This window comes from Elephas maximus, chromosome 19, assembly GCF_024166365.1.
Source record: "Elephas maximus indicus isolate mEleMax1 chromosome 19, mEleMax1 primary haplotype, whole genome shotgun sequence".
NCBI lineage: Eukaryota > Metazoa > Chordata > Mammalia > Proboscidea > Elephantidae > Elephas > Elephas maximus.
In genome coordinates, this window is record NC_064837.1 from 68,878,717 (window position 1) to 68,903,745 (window position 25,029).

General features: G+C 53.7%; 1 protein-coding gene across 2 annotated transcripts; it reads right to left on the reverse strand.

Moving 5' to 3' along the window:
- Positions 1-2,799: 2,799 nt before the first annotated feature.
- Positions 2,800-24,070, reverse strand: CANT1 (calcium activated nucleotidase 1). Of its 2 annotated transcripts, none has more exons than XM_049860139.1 (4): positions 23,960-24,070; positions 9,494-10,146; positions 7,329-7,532; positions 2,800-5,331 (listed from the first exon to the last, which is right to left on the reverse strand). In XM_049860139.1, exons 2-4 carry the CDS (start codon positions 10,122-10,124, stop codon positions 4,961-4,963), a joined length of 1,206 nt encoding a protein of 401 aa, XP_049716096.1. In that variant the 5' UTR covers positions 10,125-10,146; positions 23,960-24,070; the 3' UTR covers positions 2,800-4,960. The 2 variants fall into 2 exon arrangements, with proteins under 2 accessions (XP_049716096.1, XP_049716097.1); XM_049860140.1 differs by lacking the exon at positions 23,960-24,070 and adding an exon at positions 17,643-18,498.
- Positions 24,071-25,029: the final 959 nt, after the last annotated feature.

Sequence of the window (25,029 nt, forward strand, 5' to 3'; positions counted from 1 at the left end):
TCTCCCTCTTTCCCTTTCCACCCTAAGATCTCCTTGTCCATTCGTCCAGTTTCCTGTCCCTTCCTACCTTTCGTCTTTGCTTTTCAGGAGGTATTGCCCATTTGGTCTACATATTTAATTGAACTAAAAAGAATGTGCCTCATGTGTGTTATTGTTTGTTTTACAGGCCTATCTAATCTTTTGCTGAAAGGCAGACTTTGGGAGTGGCTTCAGTTCTGAGTTAGCAGGGTGTCTGGGGGCCATAGTCTTGGGGGTTCCTCTAGTCTGTCAGACCAGTGAGTCTGGTCTTTTTTTGCGAATTCAACTTGCTGAATTTTTGCTAAGAATTTTTGAATCTGTGTTCATGAGAATACTGGTCTGTATTTTTCTTGTAATATGTGTTGTGTTTTGGTATCAGGATAATGGTGTCCACACAAAAGGTTCTTTCATCCTCTATTTTCTGGAAGACTTGGTGTGGGCTTGGTCTTCTTCTTCTTTAACTGTCTGATAGAATTCGCCAGTGAAGCCATTACCTGGATTTTTCTTTGTGTGAAGGTGTTTTATTTTTGCTCTATTTAAATCTTTCACAGTTCTATGAGGGTGTAATTATATACCATAAAATTTACCAATTCCAAGTGCACACTTAAACAGGATTAACATGGGGAAAGTAACTCACAATCTCATTTCTTTCACCCAGTTCAGAGATGATTTGGGGGTGCGGTTCCTTTTTGCTAACAAACTGCATGCCGGATACACGAGGGTTATTGCCCAGTTATTGCCCTTGTGAGTCCGGTGTATCACGACCCCCTGAACTGACCAACTTTCAGTTCCTTTATCCTCTGTGGTTATTCGTTTCCTGTTCACCCATCAGCTAGGGGCATGATGGCTTCTGCTGTCATGCTCATCACCGAGAGCACCAGTCCTACTTGTTGCTCAGTGGACACACTCTAGACCTGGTCTGCCTTGACCTCCTGCAGTATTGACAGTTGATCACTCTCCTTCTTGAAAGACTCTCTTCCATGGCTGGACTGGCCAGGTTCCCAGCAGAAAACAGATGGCACCTCCAAATTAGGACAACCTGCTGTCGTTGTTAGCTGCTGTCAGGTCAGCCCTTGACTCGTGGCAACCCCACACATGATGGAATGAAACACTTCCTGGCCCTGCACCATCCTCATGGCCAGTTGCGGATCAGAATGTTGTGCTCCATAAGATTTTCATCGACTGATTTTTGGACGTTGATTGCCAGGCCTTTCTTTCTAGTCTTAGTCTAGAAGCTCCGCTGAAAATCTGTTCAGCATCGTAGCAACACATAAGCCTCCATTGACGGATGGGTGGTGGCTGTGCATGAGGTACATTGGCCGAGAATCAAACTCGGGTAGCCGGCGTGGGAGGTGAGAATTCTACCACTGAAGCAGCACTGCTGCTAGGATCACCTAAGGAGAGTTTTATAAAGGGACTATTCAAAGCAGTGTGAGCATGGGTAGTGTGGTTCTCTGGGGAGCTAGTGCCATCCTGGGCCAGAAGCCACAAGGGGAGGGAGCAGTTAGTGGAGCCTCGACAGAGAGAGTGGGGCAGAGGGAGCTGCCCTGAGAACGCCATGAGGGAGCCCTGCAGGAGGAACTGGGGACCCCAACCTCACCCTCCTCCCTCCTTCCAGCCACCGGCTGGGACTCCCCCATGGTCAATCCAGAGAAGCTCCTAGGATTGCCTCTGGGGACACAGGGCAGGGTGGGGAAGGAAGAGTGGGGCTGAGGGGACTGAAGGAAGCTACACTTGGCTTTAGGCCACCACGATGGCCTGTTTCCTTCCCCTCCCTGTCTGAAGGCACCGTGATGGTTGTGTGTCAACTTAGCTGGGCCAGGATTCTCAGTGGTTTGGCAGTTCTGATAGTTTGGCAGTCGTATGATGATGTAATCACTTCTGTAATGAGATCTGATATGATGTGATCACCTCCATGATGGGGCTGCTATGAGTAGCCAGCCTCTTGATAGGGAGTTTCCTTTAGGGTGTGGCCTGCAGCCAATATAGGTGGAGTTTCTGGCAAGGCTTGGGGGCTTTTGCTTGCTCTGGGTCCTGCAGCTGGCTCCTAGGATTTGACCTAGCAGCTTACCTGCCATCTTGCCTGCGGATCGTGGGATTCGCTGGTCTCCGCAGCCTGTCTGAGCCTTGCTGTCTGAGCTACCGATCTTGGGCTCACCAGCCCCCGCAGCTACGTGAGCTGGGAGAAGCCTCCAGCCTGACCCAGGGACTTGGGTATTCCAGCCTTTGTAACCATGTTAGCCATTTCCTTGATATCAATCTCTCTCTCTATATATTTAATACACTTTGCTGGCTTTGCTTCTCTAGAGAACCCAGCTGAAGACAGGCACCTTTGGCATCTCCAACATGGGTAATTGAGTGCTATGTGTAGGGTAACTCTCTAAATAAGCCTTTTATATGTTAAGCTGTCTACTGTTCACAACAGCCCAATGAATTAGCTGCTACCATCTTCCTGTTACAGATGAGGTAATGAAGCACAGAGGTTAGGTAACTGGTCCGAGGCCACACAGCTCAGAAGCGGCAGAGCCGGGCTGGAGCTCAGCGGTGCCTCCAGAACCCACATTCCTAACCACTATGCTGTTTCTCTTACAGCATCTTGGGCAAATGCTTTAGGGACCAGGAAGGGTTTCACTGGGTGGCCACCCCCTCCCCGCCCCCGGAAAGGCTCCCCTGACCCAACGCTCCCACGGCACATCCAACGACCCGGGTTGAGAGCTGTCTTGTGTGCCATTTGCCTGGGCTCCCCGGGAGGGTGCATCCTCCATGAATGCTGGGGTGTGTGGACCACATACCTGTTGTTTCCCCCCTGGGGCAGCGCCTTCATGAATCACAGAGACAGGAGTGTTCACAGTTCCCTCTGACACTTTATTGTTCATAAAAGAAATGGATCCACGAGGACAGGGGCACAATCAGGGGCTTCCAGTAGCAGATAAAAAACAAACCAAACCCACAGCCATCAAGTCGACTCTGACTCGGGGTGATAAAGAGGGAAGAGAAAAGAAAGAGGCTGGCATTAAGATACTGAAATATCTCAAATAAACATATCTGAAAACACTGTGTGAAACGCCGCTTCCAGACACCTAGGATGCAGCTCAGACACCGACACAGATGCTTCAGAATCGTCTCGTCTGTCGATTGCCCCAAGTCCTCCAGGCTTCCCAGCCCTGTCTCCCTCCGGTTTGAAATACCACCACCCTGCCATCACCCACATCTCCCCAGGAGCTGAGTCAGAGAGCCCAGCCAGGCGAAGGGAGAAAAGCTGAGCTCATCCAGGCGACACCCAGTGGAGGAGTTTTAGATGGAGGAATCATACTCAGCGGGGAAAGACGCCAGCACAAGGAAGGGGGGCCTTTCTAGCTGCCCTCCAAGAGGCCGTACTTGTTTCCAAGTAGGAAAAGTTGGAGTGGGTCAGCACAGTAACAGAGCCCAGAAGGCCCTCTGTCTACCCAGCCGCGTGGCCTCATGTTGCCATGAGGGAGTCACACAGAATGAGGTAGCTTCTTCAGGGAGGACACTGTGGGCTGATGAAAACGGCCCTTCTTGGCTTTGGTCACAGCTAATGTCTGCCCCAAGCCCTCCCTGCCTTTACCCTGGAGGGTCAGAAGACAACAGGACCAATGACAATGGGGACCAATGACAAGGGGGACCAATGACAATGGGGACCAATGACAAGGGGGACCAATGACAATGGGGACCACTGACAACAGGAATCAATGACAGTGGGGACCAGTGACAACGGGGCCACTGACAACAGGGGCTAATGACGATGGGGGCCAATGGCAAGAGACCAATGACAATGGGGACCACTGACAAGCCCAAGTGTGTGAAGTTTCCATGGGGAAGGGGCTGAGAATACCCACTGGACAGAGGAGAAACCAGGGTCAGGGGAAGAAACCCCAGGCGTGTGGCCTCATTCACAGACACTCAACTCCAAGAGAAAGCAGCTTTGGGACCGGAGTCAAGCGTGTGTGGTCAGAGCCTGGGGGCCAACTTTCTTCAGGAAATGAAAAGTTCAAGTCACTCATGAGTCTTTAAAGGCATGACAACTTCCGAGCTGCTGGAAAAAGGCAATGTCTCCTTATCTTTGCATCTGCTGGCTGAGGATGCAGAACCCTTTAAAAACTCGCCTCCCCAGCTGCACCTGCCCTGTGGCCTGCTCCTTCACTGCAGGACTTTGCTCCGTGCGACAGACAAGACGTGCCGACTCCATTACGTTGGGAAGAAAATTACCTTAATTAAACTTCAAAGTGCTACACGGCTAAAGAATTTTCCTGAAGGGAGAAAATGGAGTCAGGTTGTTTCATGGGAGACCTGGGAGCCGAGGGGTGAGCTTGGACCCTTCGCTGCAGCTTCAGGCACCCGTGTGCCAGAGCCTGCCCTCACGCAGCCCCTGCAGTGTCCTATAATGTAAACGTTTTAGCCCCCAAGGACTGGGCTGGGGTGTCTAATGCCAGAAGATCACGAGGCTGGAAGAAAAGGGGTGGCCTGGGATTTACTACAGGGCAGGCTGGTCTCAAAGCCATGGCTGTGTTCCCAGGGCGGGCACAGTGCTTGGCGCATAGCAGGCACTCAATAAATATTGAACAGAAGAATGAATGGAAGGAAAGGGTGCTCAGAAGGAAGAAATGGCGTGGGGGAACTGAAAACGACAGAAGCCCCACGTTAAGATGCAACCACCAGATGGCAGTGCAGAGGAGCAGTGTGGCCACAGCAGCCTGGGGAGCCAAGGCCCCTTTTCCCGGCTCCTCGGTGCCATACCCCCACGGCTTGATGTGCCCTGGGACTGAACCCTTTTTCTGGAAATCTCTAAATCAGGCAGAGACCTACTACTTCCGAAAAGGAAAGGAAACAAACAAAGCCCACATAAAAATACAGTCCTCTGGTTTTTATAAAACCTTGCGCCCCTCGGCTCTGCTCAGCGCCCTCATGTTCTGGGTTCGTTTCATATAAACTCTACTCCTTCGTACTTCACGTTCCCGATCCGGGTCTCCGGCAGGAGGATGCGGCCGTCCAGCGTGAAGGCCATGATGTAGGTGGCGACCTTGCCGCTGTCCTCCTCGGACTTGAGGGCCACGATGATCTGGTCGTCGGTATTGGGCACGAACTTAAAGGAGGAGAAGCCATGCGTGGGGACCAGCTCACCGACACGGCGCACAGAGACGTCGCTGAAGTCCTGGGCGGCGCTCAGCAGCAGGTTGGTGCCCCTCCTCTCGTCTTCCTTCTCGCTGTAGCGCTGGTGGCTGGCCCGGCGCGGCAGGAAGAACCAGCGGCGCAGCGTGTCACTCCAGCAGCCAGACTCATGGATGAGGTAGCCTGGGGACATAGCGCGCAGCAGGTCAGCACACAGGTGGCACAGCCGGCCCAGCCCCGCACGCCCAGCCCCGTGCTCCCAGCCCTCCTGTGTGCACAGCCCAGCCACACGAGCAGGGCAGCAAGTGGGGCCCGGCTGGCCTCCGGCGTCCACCTGTGATGTTTCACCCCACTTGAGCTCCCCCTCGGTCCCACAGCAGGTCACCGTTCACCATTTCTTTATACCTGTTGCCACTGAGTCGACTACAACTCATAGTGACCCTACAGGACAGAGTAGAACTGCCCCATAGGGTTTCCAAGGCTGTCATCTTTACTGGGGAAACCCTGGTGGCATAGTGGTTAAGTGTGACTGCTGCTAACCAAAAGGTGGGCAGTTCAAATCCACCATGCGCTCCTTGGAAACTGTTGGGCAGTTCTACTCTGTCCTATAGGGTAGTTATGAGTTGGAATTGACTCGACGGCAATAGGTGTGGTTTGTTTTTTTAATCTTTACTGAAGCAGACTGCCGTATCTTTCTCCCACGGAGCAGCTGGTGGGTTTGAACTGTTCACCTTTCAGTTAGCAGTCAAGCACTTAACCACTGCGTCCCCAGGGCTCCTTCATCCTTTGCTGTTATTGTTAGGTGCCATCAAGTGACCTTATATACAACAGAACAAAACTCTGCCTAGTCCTGCGCCATCCTCGGTCATTCTAATGCTTGAGCCCATTGTTGCAGACACTGTGTCAGTCCATCTCATTGAGGGTCTTCCTTCCTCTTTCGCTTACCCTCTACTTTACCAAGCCTGATGTCCTCCTCCAGGGACTGGTCCCTCCCGGTAAGATGTCCAAACCTCCCCATTTCCTACAGGACTTTTCAGTCTGTCGGTGTCCTCAATTACCCAGAGCAACAGAGCCCAGGCTATCAGAGACAGGAGCACCGATGCGGTCTTTGGTGTGCCCACTGTCCCCACTGCCATCTCCCCAGAGCTGCCCACGAGCCACAGAATGTATTTGCTTTCTCTGTGCTAACCAAGGGGCCCCCAAGAGGACAAAAACCCAGGGAAAGGGGGCGGATCAACAAGGTTTGATTTGGGGAGACCAGACCAGAAGAAGCGGGGGGAGGCTGCCCCGGAGCTGGAAAGGAAGTTCACATCCAGGACAGAAGGTGAGCAATGCCTGGGTACCACGTGACGTACTCGGGTCACTTTATCCTGAACCGACAGCCAACCCACTTTCCAAGTCCCCCCACTGAAATCACAGTGACTGTCATGAAACCCCAAGGGGAGAAAGCAGAGAGCTGTGGCCTCCATATACTAGGTGTGCCCATCCAGGGCTCTGACTACCAGGGAGGAGAGGACAATGCCCAGCCAGCCCTGGCTTAGGTGTGCCAGGGGCTGCAGAAAAGGTCTGTCAGCGGAGGGAGGCAGGAAAGGGTGAGGGAAGCCACTATCAGAAAAACCAGGTGCCTTCGAGTGGATTCCAACTCGTGACACCATGGTCTGGGCAGAACTGTGCACCATGGGGTTTTCAGTGCCTGGTTTTTCAGAAGTAGATCACCAGGCTTTTCTTCTGAGGACTTGAACCTCCAACCTTTCCATCAAAAGCTGAGTATGTCAACTGTTCGCGCCACCCAGCAACTCTCAAACCGTCAGGCACAGCTAAAATAATCCAACTCTAGTGAGAAATCCAGGGGTCCTGGTGGTGCAGTGGTTAAAGCACTCGGCTAGCCGCTCTATGGGAGAAAGATGTTGCTGTCTGCTTCCATAAACATCTACAGCCTTGGAACCCTTCCGGGGCAGTTCTATTCTGTCCTATATGATAGCTGAGTTGGTAAAGGACTTTTTTTTTTTTTAATTTAGCAAGAAATCCAGTCATTGCGCTCTGAATGCAAATCCATTGAGAAACCACACTCATACAGAATCGACTGTGGTTAAAAGTCTTCTCTGCACTGGGCCTCAGCCAGCCCCCTCAGCCCCAAGCGTGGTCTCCCGCAGCCCTCAGGCAGACCCGCTGTCTCTTACCTGGCGGCCGGATGCCGGCGGCGGCCCTCAGGGCATTGTAGCTGGCCACCCAGTTCTCGTGGTCCACACTGCCCTTACGGCCCACTACCTTCACCCACTCGGGGTTCTCGTTCACCACCTCGCCTGTGGTGGTGGTCCACTCCTTGCCCAGGCCGCCCACATACAGATGCTCGTCCTTCACGGCCAGCCACTCGGCTTTGAAGCCTACAGGCGACAAGGAAACAGGGGCACCTGAGATCCCTGCCCAGAGGGGCTGCTCTGCTCCCAGCTCCGGCTCCTTCTTCTGCAGGAAGCCCTGCAGCCTAGGGGCATCCAAATGTCAGGTATTGACTTCACTCACAGAAACGAGAACGGGGTAAACGGAAGGGCCTGGCTCCGACATCCCATTTCGCACAAGATCCCTGAGCAAACCATTCATGCTGGACACACGGGCACCGGCCCTCCCTCCCTTTATTCTTCTTCTTCTTTTCTCCCTCCCCTCCAGGAAAGGCTCCACTTTCCCTTCCAAGAACTCTGTGGGGACGGCCTCTCTGATGAGCGGGCGAGATTCCTTCTGCTGTATTGCCTCACCTTCCTGCTCTCCAAAGACCTCACCAACCTTTCTTGTAATCTCCTCTGAACCCCAAGTTCTCGTGGATTTCCCCTGAAACCTCAAATTCTCATCTATCTCCCCTGAGCCCCAAATCCTGTTTCTCAAGCTGTCGCCCTCAACCCCAAAGTCATTCTCAATCCTAGAGAAGTTTGCATATGCAGCACCCGGATGTTTTCAGGGCAGGACAGGTTTGCTGGCATCTCACTGGGAGTTGATGGTGCCAGCAGCAGGGTGGGCTAACAAGAGCTTGGTGCTAGGGGCCATGTGGTGAGTGGGAAGCTGACTTTCCCCCACTAAGTGGTTTCTTTAGTATGAGCCTAATTTTTAAGGCCGCAACACAGTTTGTCCTTCTAGCGTCTTCTCACCTGCTCCTACAGCTAGGCTTTGAGTTGTGCTGCTCTTCCAGGAATTCTGAAGCTACCTGGCGCCCCTGGAGCACTGGAGCCTCAGCCCGTCTACCCCGACACCGGCAGCAGACCTCTGAGCACTGCTCTCAGTGTTCCTGCAGCCCCAGTGGTCGCACCTGGCCCCTTAGCCACTTTCCAGGCGAGAGATGCTCCACCGCCCCAGGTCTCCTGCCTTCTCTGGACAACCTGACCAAGGGCAACCCCAAAGGCCCCTTTATTCCACTTTCTTCTCTCCAAGGGGAGGGAGGACAGGACTGCATAATAGCTGCCTAAAGCCCATGGATGAGGCCGGAAGTGGGTGGCCAGCGCTTCCACTAACACCTGGGCTGGGTATGTTTGCCCTGCCAGCTTCCCAGCCTTGGGCAAACACCAGGGAGGTCTTATCACCGGGGGCACCCTGCAGAGGCAATGCAGCAACTCCTCTGACCCCGGAAGCCCGCGGTGGAGCTAGCTTCCAGGAGGTGCAGACCCACAGCTACAGCACGGAAGAGCACAGCTTTCTACAGTCTTCTGCCAAGCCCCCAGCGCCCCCTGCCGCTCTCATCTGAAGGCTACTCTGGGTCCCCTCTAGTGGTTCTGTCCTCTGCGCCCACTGGAAGCAGGAGCTCCCTTCTGGCAAAGAGCAGAGCCCACTGGCCACTGCTGGTTGCAGAATTGGGTCCCCATCCAGGGCTGACACTGGTGTTCACAGACACGCCCCCCTCTGCTGGCTTTTCAGAGAAGTTCACCATCTAATAAGCTGAAGCTAAGCCTCCTTTTAAAAACGGGAACCACGGCTTTAAATGCAAGGCTCCCGGTGACTATAACTCTAGCATGACTTAAGACATCTTTTAAGACACAGAAAAGTTACATGTCCCCTGGGGCACTGAAGGCAGTACCGGATAGAGCCCTAAAACTTATCCTGGAAAGAGTCCCCCAATCCTCTGGCAGCCCTCTAATAACCTAACGCTTCTAGAAACTGCTTTGGTTCAGGCTTTTTGCTCCCAGCTCTGGGGAAGCCGGGGGCAGGAGCAGGAGACTGCCTTTTTCTGGTGTGCCAGCTCTGCCCGGGTGGACGTGCGTGGTACTGCGTGCCTGGTACTTCCCGACTGCGATCACACTGCAGGCAGGCAGCCCACCTCCGGCCCGGCCTTCCACAAGCCTCGAGGCGGAGGCAGCCGGCTCACCTTTGCCCACGGTTCCATCGCCGTCTGACAGGATCACCCAGGGCACAGCCTTGGAGCCCTCAATCTGGTAGACCACGCCTGTCCGGTCGTCCACAGAGTAGAGCCTCCCATTGAAGACAATCAGCTCGGAGAGCTCCATGCCCCGCCCCTTCTCTGCCAGGTGGGACTCCAGGACCTCGTGGCCTGGGTCCCACTCCACGGCCACCCAGTCCCCACTGTCTGACAGGGTCAGGTGGCCCTTTTTCAGGTAACTGAACCAGGTGTGTTCCTTCTGGGCCTTGGACTCTGTGTCTAGGTCGGCGATGATGGCAATGCGGTACCGGGTGCCACCGGCAGTCTTCTGGGGTGGGGAGAGGGGATAGGTGTCATTGTAGCGGTCGGCGGAGCCTGGGCCGAGCCTCCAGTTGTGGGCGTTGGGCACGGGGGGCCTGAGGGAGGATGAGTGGTGGCTGTAGAACACCCAGAGCATGGCGGCGCCCACGAAGAAAACCACGATCACCTTCCAGCGCGGTCGGAAGCGGGGGTCCGTGGCCTTGGTCATGGACGCCAGCACGGGCAGGCCCCCCACACTTATCCGCAGGGCGTGCATAGACTCATTCCATTCCAGGGGCTCAGAGGGCTTCGCGGGCATCAGCGTGGGAGCCGGGTGGGACCTGTGCACGGGAGAGAGGACAGAGGTCAACTATCTGAATGCGACTGGTTCCCGGCTACTTGAAGACGTGCGTGAAGTCAGGTTTTCTCAGAACACACAGCCCTTCCAGTACTTTGTGTCCGTTACTACGTCCTGGCTTAATTACGCCTCGGCTCCAGCCGTGTCCTCGGTTGCTCTTATTCTGCAGCATGTGTCATCTTTCTCTCCTTTGGCGCAGCTGGCGAGAGGGAATTCTGTGCAGCTCAGTAACAAGACAGGCAGGGGGTCAGGGTGGTGTGGGGGCCGGGGATGGTGCAGGGGATGGGGCTGGGCGGGACGAGGCAACGTCGGCTGCAGATCTGAGTGTTACTTCAACGCCGCCTCACTGGGAGACTCCCTGATGCCGGCCCTCGGCATCCATCACCAGCGCTACCGTGTCACACACCATCAGTTGGTCCCTGTGTCCCACCTCAAGTCCCTGGCTCCAAGGCAGCCCAGCTGTGCGAGCACCTCCACTTCCTCCTGGTGAGGTGGCTGCGATGCTCAAATGTGAGTGTGAAACGGCCCTCCACTCCCTGTCCCCGTATCCCACCTTCATCACCTGCAGCCTACAGCCCTGGATCAGGCAACAGGCCAAGGGATGCCCACTGTCCCCCAGCTTCAGAGCATGGTGAGCAGAGCCTGGCAGGGTGGGGGGCGGGGGTGGTCGTGCACCATGACAAGCTCTCTGACACTCTTCCCGTCAGCTCCCTCCTCATCCGTTATGGTCACATCTCTTTCCTGTGCTCTCCTAGCAATGACCCTGTGACCACCTTCAAAAACTGGACTGACCACTGGGAAGAGCCCACAGCACAGGCCCTTCTGTGCACCAGCCTGTCCCTGCCCTTCTGGTAGGGCAGGACAGAGGGAAGGGGCCTCGCCCCTGTTCACGGCGATACACCCAGTCCCCCCAGCACAGGGATGGCCCTGGCACAGTAAGGCCTTAGCAGGGTTAGCTCTGGCACAGTAGCCCCCAGGACAGGGTCAGCCCACAGCACAGGGTAGGCCCCCAGCACAGTAGCCCCCAGTATAGGGTCGGCCCCAGCACAGTAGCCCCAAGCCCAGTAAGGCCTGAGCAGGGCTTACCCTGAGTACAGGGTCCCTCCCAGGAAGGTCACGCTCACTCTCCTGGCTCCTCCCTCCCCCCTACAGTTGGGTCCCCTCTTGAATCACGGAGCAGCCTCCCCACACCACCTGACCTTACCTCTGTGCTCTAGGAACTCGTGGGCTCTTGATGAATATTGTGGAAGGAGCAGGGAACCCACGAGTGAGCAAATGAAGAGTACCTCCCTCAGCTGCCTCAGCCCCCTACACCCTGCCCATCATCCTCCCCTGCCAAGGCCCCCTCACCACCTGGAAAGAGTATGCACCCACTCGGCCCCTCCTCCTACCCATGGGTCCTCTGAGCCCAGGATGGGCCCCACTGCTCCCTGACCCACAGGCCTGCCAGCACTGGCCACGCTGGCTCGCTCCCTCCCCAAGACACGCTCCCCAGGACCTCCTCCATGGCAGTCTCTCCTCAGCCTCATGGCTGGCCCCTCCTACAACATGCCTCCCCTCATTCCATACCTCTCGTAGTACTCAGCCTCCACCACGAAGACTCTGAGTGCCTTCCTCACCCAGATCTCTGCCTGGATCCCAGGCCAGTGGGCCCAGCCTGCAGGTCTCTCCGTACCATGCCCCACAAACACCTGGAACAAGGAACTCATTTTTCTCCCTCAACAGGTTCCTCCTTCAGCATTTACTGCCCTGGCTGAGGACACGCCCACCCTCAGAGGCTTCCTGGTGAGCAGTGCAGCCCTCCGGTGCTCTTCCTCTCACCTCCAGGGAGGCACCGCTACTGCTGTTGGAGCTGTTGAGTCGGCCCCGACTCACGGCAACCCCATGGACAATGGAACAAAATGCTGCCTGTTCCTGCCACATCCCCATGATCAGTTGCGGATCAGACTGTTATGATCCATAGGGTTTTCACTGGCTGATTTTTGGACACAGATTGCCAGGCCTTTCTTCCTAGTCCTTCTTAAACAGGTCCTCGCCTGGTGGCAGCATACACTAAAAGTAGGAAAGCAGCTTTCCAAGAAACCTGAGAGGCAGAAAATGTAGGTGGGCTATGTATGCCCCATGGGTCACGAAAGGGTTAGTCTAGCAGCTCTGCTGAAATCTGTTCAGCGTCACAGCAGTTCACAAGCCTCCACTGACGGACGGTGGCTGTACATGAGGTACACTGGCTGGGAATCAAACCCAGGTCTCTCGCACAGAAGGTCAGAGTTGTACCACTGAACCGCCACTGGCCCCTGCCTCCTGCCCACTGGCAGGCACTTATTGTTGCTGAGTGCTGTCAAGTCGATTCCGACTCACAGGAACCTTATAGGACAGGGTAGACCTGCCCCATTGGGTTTACTTAGCTATGATCTTTACGGGAGCAGATTGCTGCATCTTTCTCCCATGGAGCCACTGGGTGGGTTCAAACTCCCCACCTTTCAGATAGCAGCCACATGCTTAACCATTGCACCACCAGGGCTCCAGACAGGCAGGTACTAGGTCCTGCCAAGTCATCCACACCCCACTCTGGACTCAGTTCCCTTCTCCCCACTCCTGACCTGTGACTGTGGACAGTGACGATGCCAACCTCAGAGAGCTGCGCTAATGACCAAGGAAGGTACAGTGAGCGTAGGCCTCAGTGTGGGCCTTGCCATTTACTGCGCACCTGCTGCTCTACTTCTTACTCACCTTACTCCTCCATCACCTGCCTGCCTGGAAGGGTCAGCAAACTGTGACCCCTGAGCCACATCCATAGCCCTGCTGTTCCCTTAAGCGCTGAGTAAGGCTGCTGTTTGCACTGCGGTGGTAGAATTGAGTAGTTCTAACTCAGGCGGTGGAGTGTAGAGCCGAAAACACCTGTGCCTTAGTCATCTAGGGCTGCTACAACAGAAATACCACAAGTGGATGTCTTTAACAAATAGAAGTTTATTCTCTTACAGTCTAGGAGGCTAAAAGTCCAAATCCAGGGCGTCAGCTCCAGGGGAAGGCTTTCTCTGTTGGCTCTGGAGGAAGGTCCTTGTCATCAATCTTCCTCTGGACCACGAGCTTCTCCATGCAGGAACCCCGGGTCCAAAGGATGCACCCTACTCCTGGCACTGCTTTCTTGGTGGTATGAGGTCCCCAACTCTCTGCTTGTTTCCGTTTCATTTTCTCTCTTGAGAGACAAAAGGTGGTGCAGGCCACACCCCAGGGAAACTCCCTTTACACTGGATCACGGATGTGACCTTAGTAAGGGTGTTACAATCCCACCCTGATCCTCTTTAACATAAAATTACAATCGCAAAATGGAGGACAACCACACAATACTGGGAAATCATGGCCTAACCAAGTTGACACATATTTTGGGGAGGAACACAATTCAGTCCATGACATTCCACTCTTTGGCCTCCCCAAATTCATGTTCTTGCCACATGTAAAACACACTCACCCCATCATATCATAGCAAAAGTCTTAAGTCAGCTCCAAGTCCAAAATCCAAAAATTCCTCTTTATCTGTGTAATATAGAATACAAGTTATCTGCTTCCAGACTACAATGGCAGAACAGGCACAAGCTAGACATTTCCATCACAAACGGGAGAAACTGAGGAAAAGAAGGGATAACAGGCACCAAGCAAGTCAGCAAACAGATCACATTAGCCCTCAAGGCTTTGAAAATAATCCTCTGTTCTCTGAGACAATTTACACAATGGCCCTGCCCTCCAGACTGTAGGTACTGGCCACACTCTTCGGATTCTGAGTGGAAGCCCCTTGGCCCTGGGCTTCAACTCTGCCTTCCGGGCCACCTGGGATGGCAGTTCTGCTCCCTGGGCTTTAGGCGCACCATTCTCTTAGTCCATCTAAGTAGGGATTCCAGCCTTAGAAACACCAGAGGCCATGGCTCCACCCTTTGAAGCCCCAGAGTGGCCATATCCTTTGACCCTGAGGCAGCTCCACTTCCTGTGTTCCTGTCTCTTCAGCTTCTACTTCCTTGTTTCTTGGCCTCTCAGCTCCTCAGGCTTCACAGCTCCTCAGGCCTCACGCCTGCATCTGCCCTGCTGGGGCAAGTGTTCCAGAGCTCAGTAGCTCCACCGATAAGTGCCTGGAGGCACCCCACACCCCAAGTAAACTTTGGCAGGAAGGCAGTCAGCTCTCTTGCTCCGAAGAGCTCACCAGTAAGTGCCCAGAGGCACCTCACTCCGCCAGGAAGCCTCCTGCACACAGGCACTCAGCTCTCTTGCTCTGTGGGTCAGCTCCTGTGCTGCCTGGCACTGGTCTTCTGGTTCTGCTGCTGCCAGCTCTCTTCCACTGCCAGTCCTCTATTCACTCACAGGTTCAAAACTGCTTCCACATTTTCGGTATCTGTTAGAGCAGCACCCCACTCTCTCGGTACCAAATTCCATCTTAGTCATCTAAAGCTGCTGTAACAGAAAGAGCACAAGTGGATGGCCTTAACAAACAGAAATTTATTCTCTCACAGTCTAGTAGGCTAGAAGTCCAAATTCAAGGTGTCAGCTCCAGGGGAAGGCTCTCTCTGTCGGCTCCGGCTCTGGAGGAAGTTCCTTCTCATCAATCTTCCCCTGGACTAGGAACCTCTCCACACAGGGACCCTGAGTCCAGAGGATGTGCTGTGCTCCTGGTGCTGCTTTCTTGGTGGTATGAGGTCCCCAACTCTGCTTGCTTCCCTTTCATCTCTTGTAAGATAAAAGGTGGTGTATGCCACACTCCAGGGAAACCCCCTTTACATAGGCTCAGGGATGTGACCTTATAAGGGTGTTACAATGCCACCCTAATCCTCTTTAACATAAAATTACAATCACAAAATGGAAGACAACCACACAATACTGGGAATCATGGCCCAACCAAGTTGACACATATTTTGGAGGGACACGATTCAATTCATGATAAGCTGCTATCCGGCCTTTTATGGGCAGCATGTGGGTCCCTGGTCTCTCTCAATGCCAGCCTCCACAGAACTGATGGGACGTCTGTCTGAAAAGTAAATCCAGGTTTAAAAACAAAACAAAAGCCGCTGCTGTCAGGTTGATTCTGACTCACAGCAACTCTATAGGACAGAGCAGAACTGCCCCACAGGGTTTCCAAGGCTGTAATCCTTACAGAAGCCGACTGCCACATCTTTCTCCTGTGAAGCAGCTGGTGGGTTTGAACTGCTAATCTTTGCGTTATCAGCCGAGCGCTTAACCACTGCACCACCAGAGATCCTTAAACCCAGACTGGAACTCTTTAATGGATCCAAGGCTTTTGGGCTGGAAGTCACAGTCCCTGGTCTGCAGCAGAGAAACCTTGTTTCTTAGCCCAATCTCCCATGTGCTCTGTGTCCACTCCACGCTGGGTTATTTACAGTTCTGCGTCCCAGGTGTCCACACCTTTGCACAGGCTGCTCCCTCCACCTGGAATGCTAATCTCCTTGGGCCGCACGGAATCATCTAGAATTCCCGAGATGTGCCATGACAGGCATGCTGTCCCTTCCCTGGCCCTCCTCCCCTCCCGGAGTAAGCCTGTCCTGATGTGGTCCTAGTCCCTGGAGCCTCAGACGGCAGTGGAGGCTTTGCAGCTGTGATTAAGTTAAAGCTCGTGAAATGGAGGTGCGCCTGGATAATCCAGGTGGGCCCTGACCGCGATCACAAACATCCTTACAAGAGGGAGGAGAGGGAGATCTGACAGCCATAGATGGAGGCGGCAGTGTGACCACAGAGGCAGAGATCTGAGTGATGCAGCCACAAGCCAGGGAATGCTGGCAGCCAGCAGAAGCCGGAAGAGGCCAGGAATGGATTCTCCCTATCCTCTGGAGGTAGAGTGGCCCTGCGGACACCCAGCTCAGTGTACTGACTCTGGACTTCTGGCCTCCAGAGCTGTGAGAATAAACGTGTGTTGTTCAGGCCGCCATGCTTGTGGTAGGTAATTCGATGCAGCAGCCGCAGGAAGCTACTATGCCTCCTGCCACCTCTGAGGACAGCCTCTACCCACTCTGTGCCCGTGTCTGGGGCGCTCCTCTGCAGAAGCATGGACCACACCACTGTAGGGGTCTCCTCACAAGTTCCGTCTCCCCTCACTCCAACCTCTGACGTGGGGGACCTGCATTAATCTTGTCTGGCTCCTTGAGATCTAGCGGAGGGGCAGAAACGCCTGGAACTCTGTCACCTTTTGCCAAATAAGAGGGTGGGTGCTGTCAGCGATAGCAGAACTCTGCCTTCCAGAACATTCCTTTAATTTCACAGCCAGAATAACTTCCTTCTGGGTCAAAGCTGATCCTTGGTTTTCATTGCTCCTTTAGTATCCCCAGAAATTCCTTTTTATTTTGCAGAAAAGAAAGTTTCAGACCAGACGCCTTTTCATTTCTGTTCTCCAACCACATGTTGGCTGATCAGACAAAGCTGACCGGAGGCTTCCGCAGTGTCCTGTGGCTGGGGCTTGGTGTGCAGCGACAGCTGTCATTTTTATTCATTAAAAAAAAAAAAAAAAATTTGCCAGCCGTGAATGACAACAACAAAAATAAACCACTGAAACAGAGTCGGTCCCAGAAGACAGGAGCCTGTCCAAGGCTCTTCTCATTGCCCACATCCTTCAAAGCCCTTGCCAGCTGCTGTCAAGGCGGCTCCCGACTCGTGACAACCCCATGTGCAATGTGACAAAATGCTGCCTGGTCCTGCACCATCCCTATGATTGGTTGGGGACTGGACCGTTGTGATCCACAAGGTTTTCACTGGCTGATCTTCAGAAGCAGATCACCAGGCCTTTCTTCCTAGTCTGTCTTAGTCTGGAAGCTCCGCTGAAACCTGTTCAGCATCACAGCAACACACAAGCCTCCACCGCAGATGGCTGGTGGTTACGCATGAGATGCACTGGCTGTGAATTAAACCTGGTCTCTCGTGTGTAAAGTGAGGATTCTACCACCGAACCTTAAAACTCTAAGCAGTCCAAGTGTGCGCTTTACTACAACAAACCAGAAATCTGTCAGTCCCACCGCCTACAGCACAGTGGTCTGATTTTATATAATCAGGAAGCAGAACCAAGGAGCAACAGTGAAAGTCACAGGTTCTTTGGCTGGCTGAGTTGACCTGCTCAGGTGGGCCTTCAGTGACTTCTGTCCTTGGTCCGGAACCCAAAGGGGCTGCACCCTTGCTGGTTTCCTCTCCAGGTGCAGCATCCTTGGAAAAGTAGCTGTGAGGAAGGACAACTACCCAGGGCTCTGGGTTGTCACTCCTCCCACCTCTCCTCTTTAGGGTAGGCTCACTGACATTCCCATGTTTCTGGTTTCTCAAACCAGGAATTCTCTGTGAGATAGGCCTGAGACAGGAAGACGTGTCAGCACGCGTATGTGCCCACTCCACGGCACAACCCCAGACTCTGAGGGAGCAGAATCTCTCCCTGTCCTTCCCTGACCGGCAAGGAGTCACTGCATCCCCACTGAGATCAGCCGTAACACAGGGACCACCTACCTTCACGGGCAGCCACAGGCCTGGCGCTGGATTCTACTGCAGGGCTTTGGATGAAAGGGAGCAAGAATCCCCACACAGCCCAGAGCCTAGAGGGTCTCCTCCTCCCCCAGCTTCCTCAGGGAGTGGTATGTAGTGGTGGCAGAACAAACAAGTTCAACAGCCACTGCCAGAGAGAAACTCCTCCCTTGCAGGATACGGCTGGGCAGGAAGAGCAGCGCAGAGATGAGGGGGGCACATTCTAGCTCCTGCCCCCTCTGCAGGGCACCAGGCGGCGCCTCTCGGCCCAGCCCCTCACTGCGACAGAGCAGCCACCTTCCCTTGACCCCCACTATGTGGCCCGTCTGCAGAGCCACGTTCTGAGAGCCCTTGGGCCTCGAGGCCCCACTCTGCTGGCTCGCTGCCAGAGCTCACTTCCTCCTTGACTGCAACAAGCTCAACCCATTGACCTTTGCAGTCTTCACAGATCAAAGGCAGGAGCCAGGCCTTCCCAACACCAGTGACAACCATGCCCAAGAGCGCTCTAGAGGCCTTGGAGGGCACGGCTCTAAGGATAACGTTCGTTAAACACCTTCTGTCTTGGTGACCTAGTGCTGCTATAACAGAAATACCACACGTGGATGGCTTCAACAAAGAGAAATTTATCCTCTCACAGTCTACTAGGCTACAAGTCCAAATTCAGGGTACTGGCTCCAGGGGAAGGCTTTCTCTCTCTGCCGGCTCTAGAGGAAGGTTCTTCTCATCAGTCTTCCTTGGTCTAGGAGCTTCTTAGCGCAGGGACACTGGGTCCAAAGGACACGCACTCCTGCTCTTCATTCTTGGTGGTATGAGGTTCCCACGTCTCTCTACTCGCTTCTCTCTTTTATATCTCAAAAGAGATTGGCTTAAGACACCATTTAGTCTTGTAGATCTCACCAACGTAACTGTCACTAATCCATCTCTTTATATCATAGTGACAGGATTTACAACACATAGAGAAACCACATCAGATGACAAAATGGTAGACAATCAGACAATACTGGGAATCGTGATCTAGCCAAGTTGACCAGTATTTTGGGGGGATACAATTCAATCCATGACACCTACTATGGGCTACCCTGGAGCCCTGGTGGTGCAGCGGTTAAGGGCTACGGCTGGTAACCAAAAGGTTGGCAGTTCAAATCCACCAGCTGCTCCTTGGAAACCCTATGGGACAGTTCTACTCTGTCCTGTAGGGTCTCTATGAGTGGGAATCAACTCGATGGCAACAGGTTTGGTTTTTGCATTGGCCGCCCCGGTGGTGCGGTAGTTAAGTGCTGGGCTGCTAACCAAAAGGTTGGCTGTTTGAACCCACCAGCAGCTCCATGGAAGAAATATGTTGTAGCCTGCTTCCGTAAAGATTATGGCCTTGGAAACCCTACAGGCAGCTCCACTCTGTCTTACAGGATTGCTACGTGTTGGAACTGACTCAGTGGCAACAGGCTTGGTTTTTATTATAGGCCAGGCGAGGAGCCCTGGTAGTACAGCAGTTAAGTACTTGGCTGCTAACCAAAAGGTCAGTGGTTCAAACCTATTAGCTGTTCCATGGGAGAAAGACCTAGTCAAATGCTTCCGTAAAGACTGCAGCCTCAGAAAAACCCTAGGGGACAGTTTTACCCTATCTTATAGGGTCGCTACGAATTGGAATCGACTTGCTGGCAATGGGTTCGGGTTATGGGGTGGCCTCCCTGAAAATGTGAGCCGACTCAAGGGGTCCTTCTGCTCTGGACCTGCCAAGGCTTACCATTTCCCCTCCAAATCTGGTGGGTGTGAGGGCAGCAGGTTTGAAGGATGGGGAGCCAGGAAGGCAGGCCTGTGTTAGGGTAGTCAAATGTGTACTTTGGGGGTTACTGTGGACGCTCCTCCTCCCAACCGTAGCCTCCTTCAGGGCTGGGGCTCTCTGGGTCTCACTGATTTCTCACCCTACTCCCCAATACTCTGTATACAGTAGGCACTCACAACTTGTTCCTGAATCACATTAAATAGTATTCGGTATAGCTTATTTTTCAGCCCTCTGGTTTTTGTACTTAAGTCAGCTGCCTAAGTGTATCAGTATTCCACGACTGCTGTCACAAACTACTGCATGCTTGGTGGCTTAACCACCACACGGTTTAGTTCTGTAGGACAGAATCTGACATGGTCTCACTGGGCTAAAATCAAGAGTGAGCAGACCTTCGTTCCTTCTGAAGGCTCTAGGGGAGACTCTCTTTCCTTGCCTTTTCCAGCTTCTAGAGGCCGTCCACATTCCTTGGTGCGTGGCCCCCTCCTCCACCTTGAAAGCTAGCAACGGTGCATCTAGGTGTCTGTCATGGATTGAGCTATGTTCCCAAAAATATCTGTCAACTTGGCTGGGTCATGATTCCCGGTATTGTATGATTGTCTACTGTTCTGTCATCTGATATAATTTCCCTGTGTGTTGTAAATCCTATCACTACGATGTAATGAGATGGGTTAGTGGCAGTTATATTGATGAGATATACAAGATTAGGTAGTGTCTTAAACCACTCTTTTGCGATATAAAAGACAGAAGTGAGAAGAGAGACACAGGAACCTCATGCCACCAAGAAAGCAGCGCCGGGAGCAGAGTGCATCCTTTGGACCCGAGGTTCCTGCACAGAGAAGCTCCTAGACCGTGGGAAGGTTGATGACAAGGACCTTCCTCCAGAGCTGACAGAGAGAAGCAAGCCTTCCCCTGGAGCTGGCACCCTGAATTGGAACTTCTAGCCTACCTGACTGCGAGAGAATAAGCTTCTCTTTGTTAAAGACATCCACTTGCAGTATTTCTGTTACAGCAGCACTAGATGTCCAAGACAGTGTCTTTCTGCCATCATCTCCCCCTGACTCTCTGCCTCCCTCTTCCACTCTTAGGGACCCTTGTCATGGCACTGGGCCCACCTGGATAATGCAGGATAAGCTCCCCAGCCAATCTTAACACCCCTCTGCCAGGTAAGGAAACATATTCACAGGTTTCAGGAACTAGGACGTGGGCATCTTTGGGGGCGAACCACAAGAAGAGAGACACAGAAAGGACCTCCAGCTTTGCCGAGGCCAGGCCTATTGGCACAAAGCCGGGCTGTGGGATGCCCTAAACATCTTCCACAGTTTGCATTTACTGCCATCACAATCGGGTCTGTGTGACTGGTCTGTAACCAGTAACCAGCTGCTGTTGGGTTAATTTCAATTCAGGGCGACACCATGTGTGTCACAGTAGAACTGTGCTCCATGGGGTTTTCAACAGCTGAATTTTTGGAAGCAGATCACCAGCCTTTCTTCTGAGGCACCTCTGGGTGGACTTGACCCTCCAACAAACTGCACCCCCCAGCAGCTCCTTGCACCCACAAGGATAGCTACCATCAGCAATTTTATACTTCGAGGAGTTTTATCAAAAGCTGCCCTCTCAGTTGGAAGTGCCATCCCAACCAATGCTCCACATCGTTGAGGTCATTTTCCAGCATGCCTGAAAACAAGGGGATGCAATGATTCCACACATGACCCACATGGGGGCTCACTTCTGGAGATGGCGGAGTCTAACCCACAAGAACCACCTCCTTGTCCTCCTGCTTTCCTCAGTGCTGGGTGTCTGGGGCAGGCTGGCCAGCATCACCTTGACTTTTACTCAGCTCAGCAAGACCCTCAGAGCAGTTCTGGCCTGGCTGCCCACCGTGCACTCACCCCCGCATTTTAACTCTATCTGGTGCAAAATTCCGCTACTCCTTCTGGGCCCCACGTCTGCACCCTGCCTTCTCCAGCCCTGCCTAACTGCCCCTTCATCTTCCCCAGTAGACACATACTCCCCAGCTGAATACAGACGGAAGCTGAGCTCTGGTCCCCATGGCACAGGGGTGGGCTGGAAGCCTGGAGCTGTGAGTTCCACTGAGTCCCTCAACTTGTCACAGGCAAACAAAACCAAAGCCAAACCCATTCCTGTCAACCCCACAGTACAGAGTAGAACCTCTCCATAGGGTTTCCAAGGAGCACCTGGTGGATTCAAAGTGCTGACCTTTTGGTTAGCAGCTGTAGCAGCCAAAAAAGCAGGGTTCAAAGTAAATGTAACCAGAAAGAGAAAACTGAACATCTTCCCACACAGATCTCTCTAGTAAGTAGGATTATGTTTTCCTAATTAACAAAGTCTTGACCTAATGAAATGGAAAAATCAACATAAAAGCTTTAAAAAGTCAATATGAAAAGTTTTAATTCCCACATGTAGAAACTGTCGCACTGGTATATGTACTGCTGTGCACATTTTCAACAACAAATAAAATAAATTATTGAAGAAAAAAAAAGTTGCAACTTCCTTAGTGTTGGTTTTTGATAAGCGCTTCCCAGGAAATCTAACAGGCAGAGTGGAGTGGATGGAAAAGGATGCTCGCTCTGTCTTTTCCTCCAGCACACCCGATGCCGTCCCACACACACGTCTGCTCAATAGAGAAACGCGCTCCTTGTTAGAGCTCTGCCCCAGCCTGGGACCCTGGATGAGTCTCAGGGCCCAGACATTCTGTTTTGGAAAAACAAAACACTAGAGCACTTGTGCTCCCCCTCCTCCCCCCCCCCCCACCCCGCGAGGATGGCGCCTCACTGCCCTGAGAGGGCCCTGAGGCTCAGATGAGAGAGGCTGTGTGCTGGTGGGCCCAGTGTGCAGGACCAAAAATACACAGCATTCAGGGAACTGGGTGGAAACCACACCAGAGCAAGGGGTGGCTGCTCCTGCCGCCAGGGCTCCTCACTCCCTCTGTGGCTGGGACAGCAGGGCAGACAGGGAGCACGGTAGGAAGGGGTAAAGTTCAAGAAGAAAGGAGCCGTTTAGCTAAGTGATGGTAACAGATGATCAGATTTACACCTCCAGGAGGGGTAAAAGGGTCACACAAAGTGGCAGCGTACAGCTGCAGATATGTGACTTCCTCCGCCATTCTAACACAATGTCACTTTTTGTGATCAGGCTAATATGGACCAGAGCGAAAGACAACCTAGAATCCTCCATCCCTACCCCTGTGGTGACTTTGGGATGAGAACCCGTGCCAAGACCAAAGGGGGAACAAAGGCTGGTTCCTTCAATGTGCCTTTCAGCAGGCGCATGAGGCAGCCAAAGAAGGGTGAGGCTTGCAGGGAGGGGTACCAGGCAGGCCACGGCTAAGAGACCTGTGGAGCAGGTCTGAGTTGGGGGCTGCTGGAAGGAGGGTCTGCAGCCCCACCCACCATGACCCTTTTCGAAGGGAAAGGAGGGAGTGGCTATGAGACTCAACCACCCCTGAGGGACTGAGGCTCAGCTTTCTCTCCATGGAGGCTTCTGTCACCCAGTTCCCTTTCCAAGCACTGGCCCTTACGCTGAGGACCTAGCAAGATTCAGTAGATCAGCGCCTCGTGGTCCCAAACTCGTGCTTGCTGAAAACGTGTAGGAAAAGATGGCGCACAAATAACCCAGAGCCAGGGATGAGAATGGAGCTGGTATGCCAGAAAGGGGACACAGGTTTCCCAGGGGACATAGGGGAAAAGGTGCTTGGGAGAGAGATTTGTCCGCTGGCAGCTGACAGAGAGTAGACAAACGTGCCAGGTGCCAAGCCCAGGGACACAACGGGCAAGACCACTGGGAGGGAGAAGCAAAGTGACCAAACAGTAAGGACGAGGAGAAGGGGTGCCAGTTACCAAAGATGAAAAAATCCAGATGAGATGGCTGTGCAGGGAGCGGGGGAAAATGAAAGACAGAGTGTTGTCCTCGAGTCAAATCCAATTCATGGCGACCCCATGTGTGTTGAGCAGGCCTGCTCTATAGGGTTTTCAAGGCTGCGACCTTTCGGAAACAGATAGCCAGGCCTTTCTTAGGCATCTCTGTTAGCAGTACAGCACTTAACCATTTTCGCCACCCAGGGACTCCTAAACAGATACGGATGTGGGAAGGCGGAATGTTTTAGGTGCAAAAGGAGGGGGGCTGAGTTGGTCACAGGTGAGTCAAAGTGCTGGTCAGAGGGGGAGGGTCCCCGAGTCGGTCGGGAAACGCGGCATCCAAGTCACGGGGGGCGGGACGGGGCTATCCCCAGGGCAGGGGGTACCCCACAAATCGGAGGGGGAAGGCGTCCCACCAGTCAGAAGAGGGCTGCTTCCCAGCGTCGGAGGGAGGCGCCCCACCCAGGTTAAGAGGAGAGTGGTCTGCGGGGCAGGGGTCAGGGGTCAGAGGCCCCGCTCGGGTCAGAGGGGAGGCAGCCTGGGATCAGGGGGCGGGGCGCGGCAGTGGGAGGGCGGCGCAGGCGCAGGGACGCATGGCCAGGCCGTCGCGAGGGGACAGCGCCAGCGGGCGCACCGTCACTCACCCGGCGGGCCAGGCTCCGGCGCCCCCGGCGGGCCAGGCTCCGGTGCCCCCGGCGGCGGGCCTGGGCGTCTGGGCTGGACAGGGTTGGCCACTTCCGTCGGCGCCCGCTGGCCCCGCCCCCGGCGACGCGCTCCCGGCAGCCTCCGCTCTGCGGCTGTGCGCGGGTCGCCGCGGGGGCTGCTGGGAGTTGTAGTTCATGTAACTCTGATTCCGGGGAAGCGGGGTAGAGGAGCCCTGGCTACTCCTACCCGGCTGCAGACCCCTTCTACCGAGGTTTCGGAACGTTGGCCAAGCAAAATTAGGGCGGGGGTCGGGGGAGATGAAGGCTACTGGGGAGGGAGTGACATTCCTCGAGCCGAGGTTATCAAAACCCCTTGCTCAGGCCTCAACCCTCTTGTCTGGCCCTCTCAACTCTCATATCTCCTGGGCGGAGAAGCGTGGACCCCTTTCTACCACCCTCGTTCTCAGAGAGCCTCTCTCCTTGGCCCTTCGAATCGGCTACCTCTGGAATGCTGCTTACCTCTAGGCGCTTCCACACCAAAGAACAGGACACACGTGTACTGGCTGAAGTGTCCTCAGGGAGCCAGAGTGTTTGGACAGGAGACAAACAACTGTGATCAAACACCCCCCCCCCCGCTCCATTAATAAACCCCAAAACCAAACCCACTGCGTTGAGTGGACTCAAAGCAACCCTATAGGACAGAGTAGAAGTGCCCCATAGGGTTTCCAAGGCTGTAATCATTACGAACGTATTGCATTGGGCAAATCTGCAAAAGACCTCTTTAAAGTGTTAAAAAGCCAAGACGTCATTTTGAGGATTAAGGTGCTCCTGCCCCAAGCCATGATATCTTCACTCACCTCATATGCATGTGAAAGCTGAACTATGATTGTCCCTTCCTTGTGGAAGACAAAGAAGAATTGATGCTTTTGAATTATGGTTCTGGACTGCCAGAAGAATGAACAAGTCTGTCTTGGAAGAAGTACAGCCACAATGCTCTTTTGGAAGAGAGGATGGTGAGACTTTGTCTTATGGACTTTGGGCATGTTACTAGGAGGGATCAGTCCCTGGAG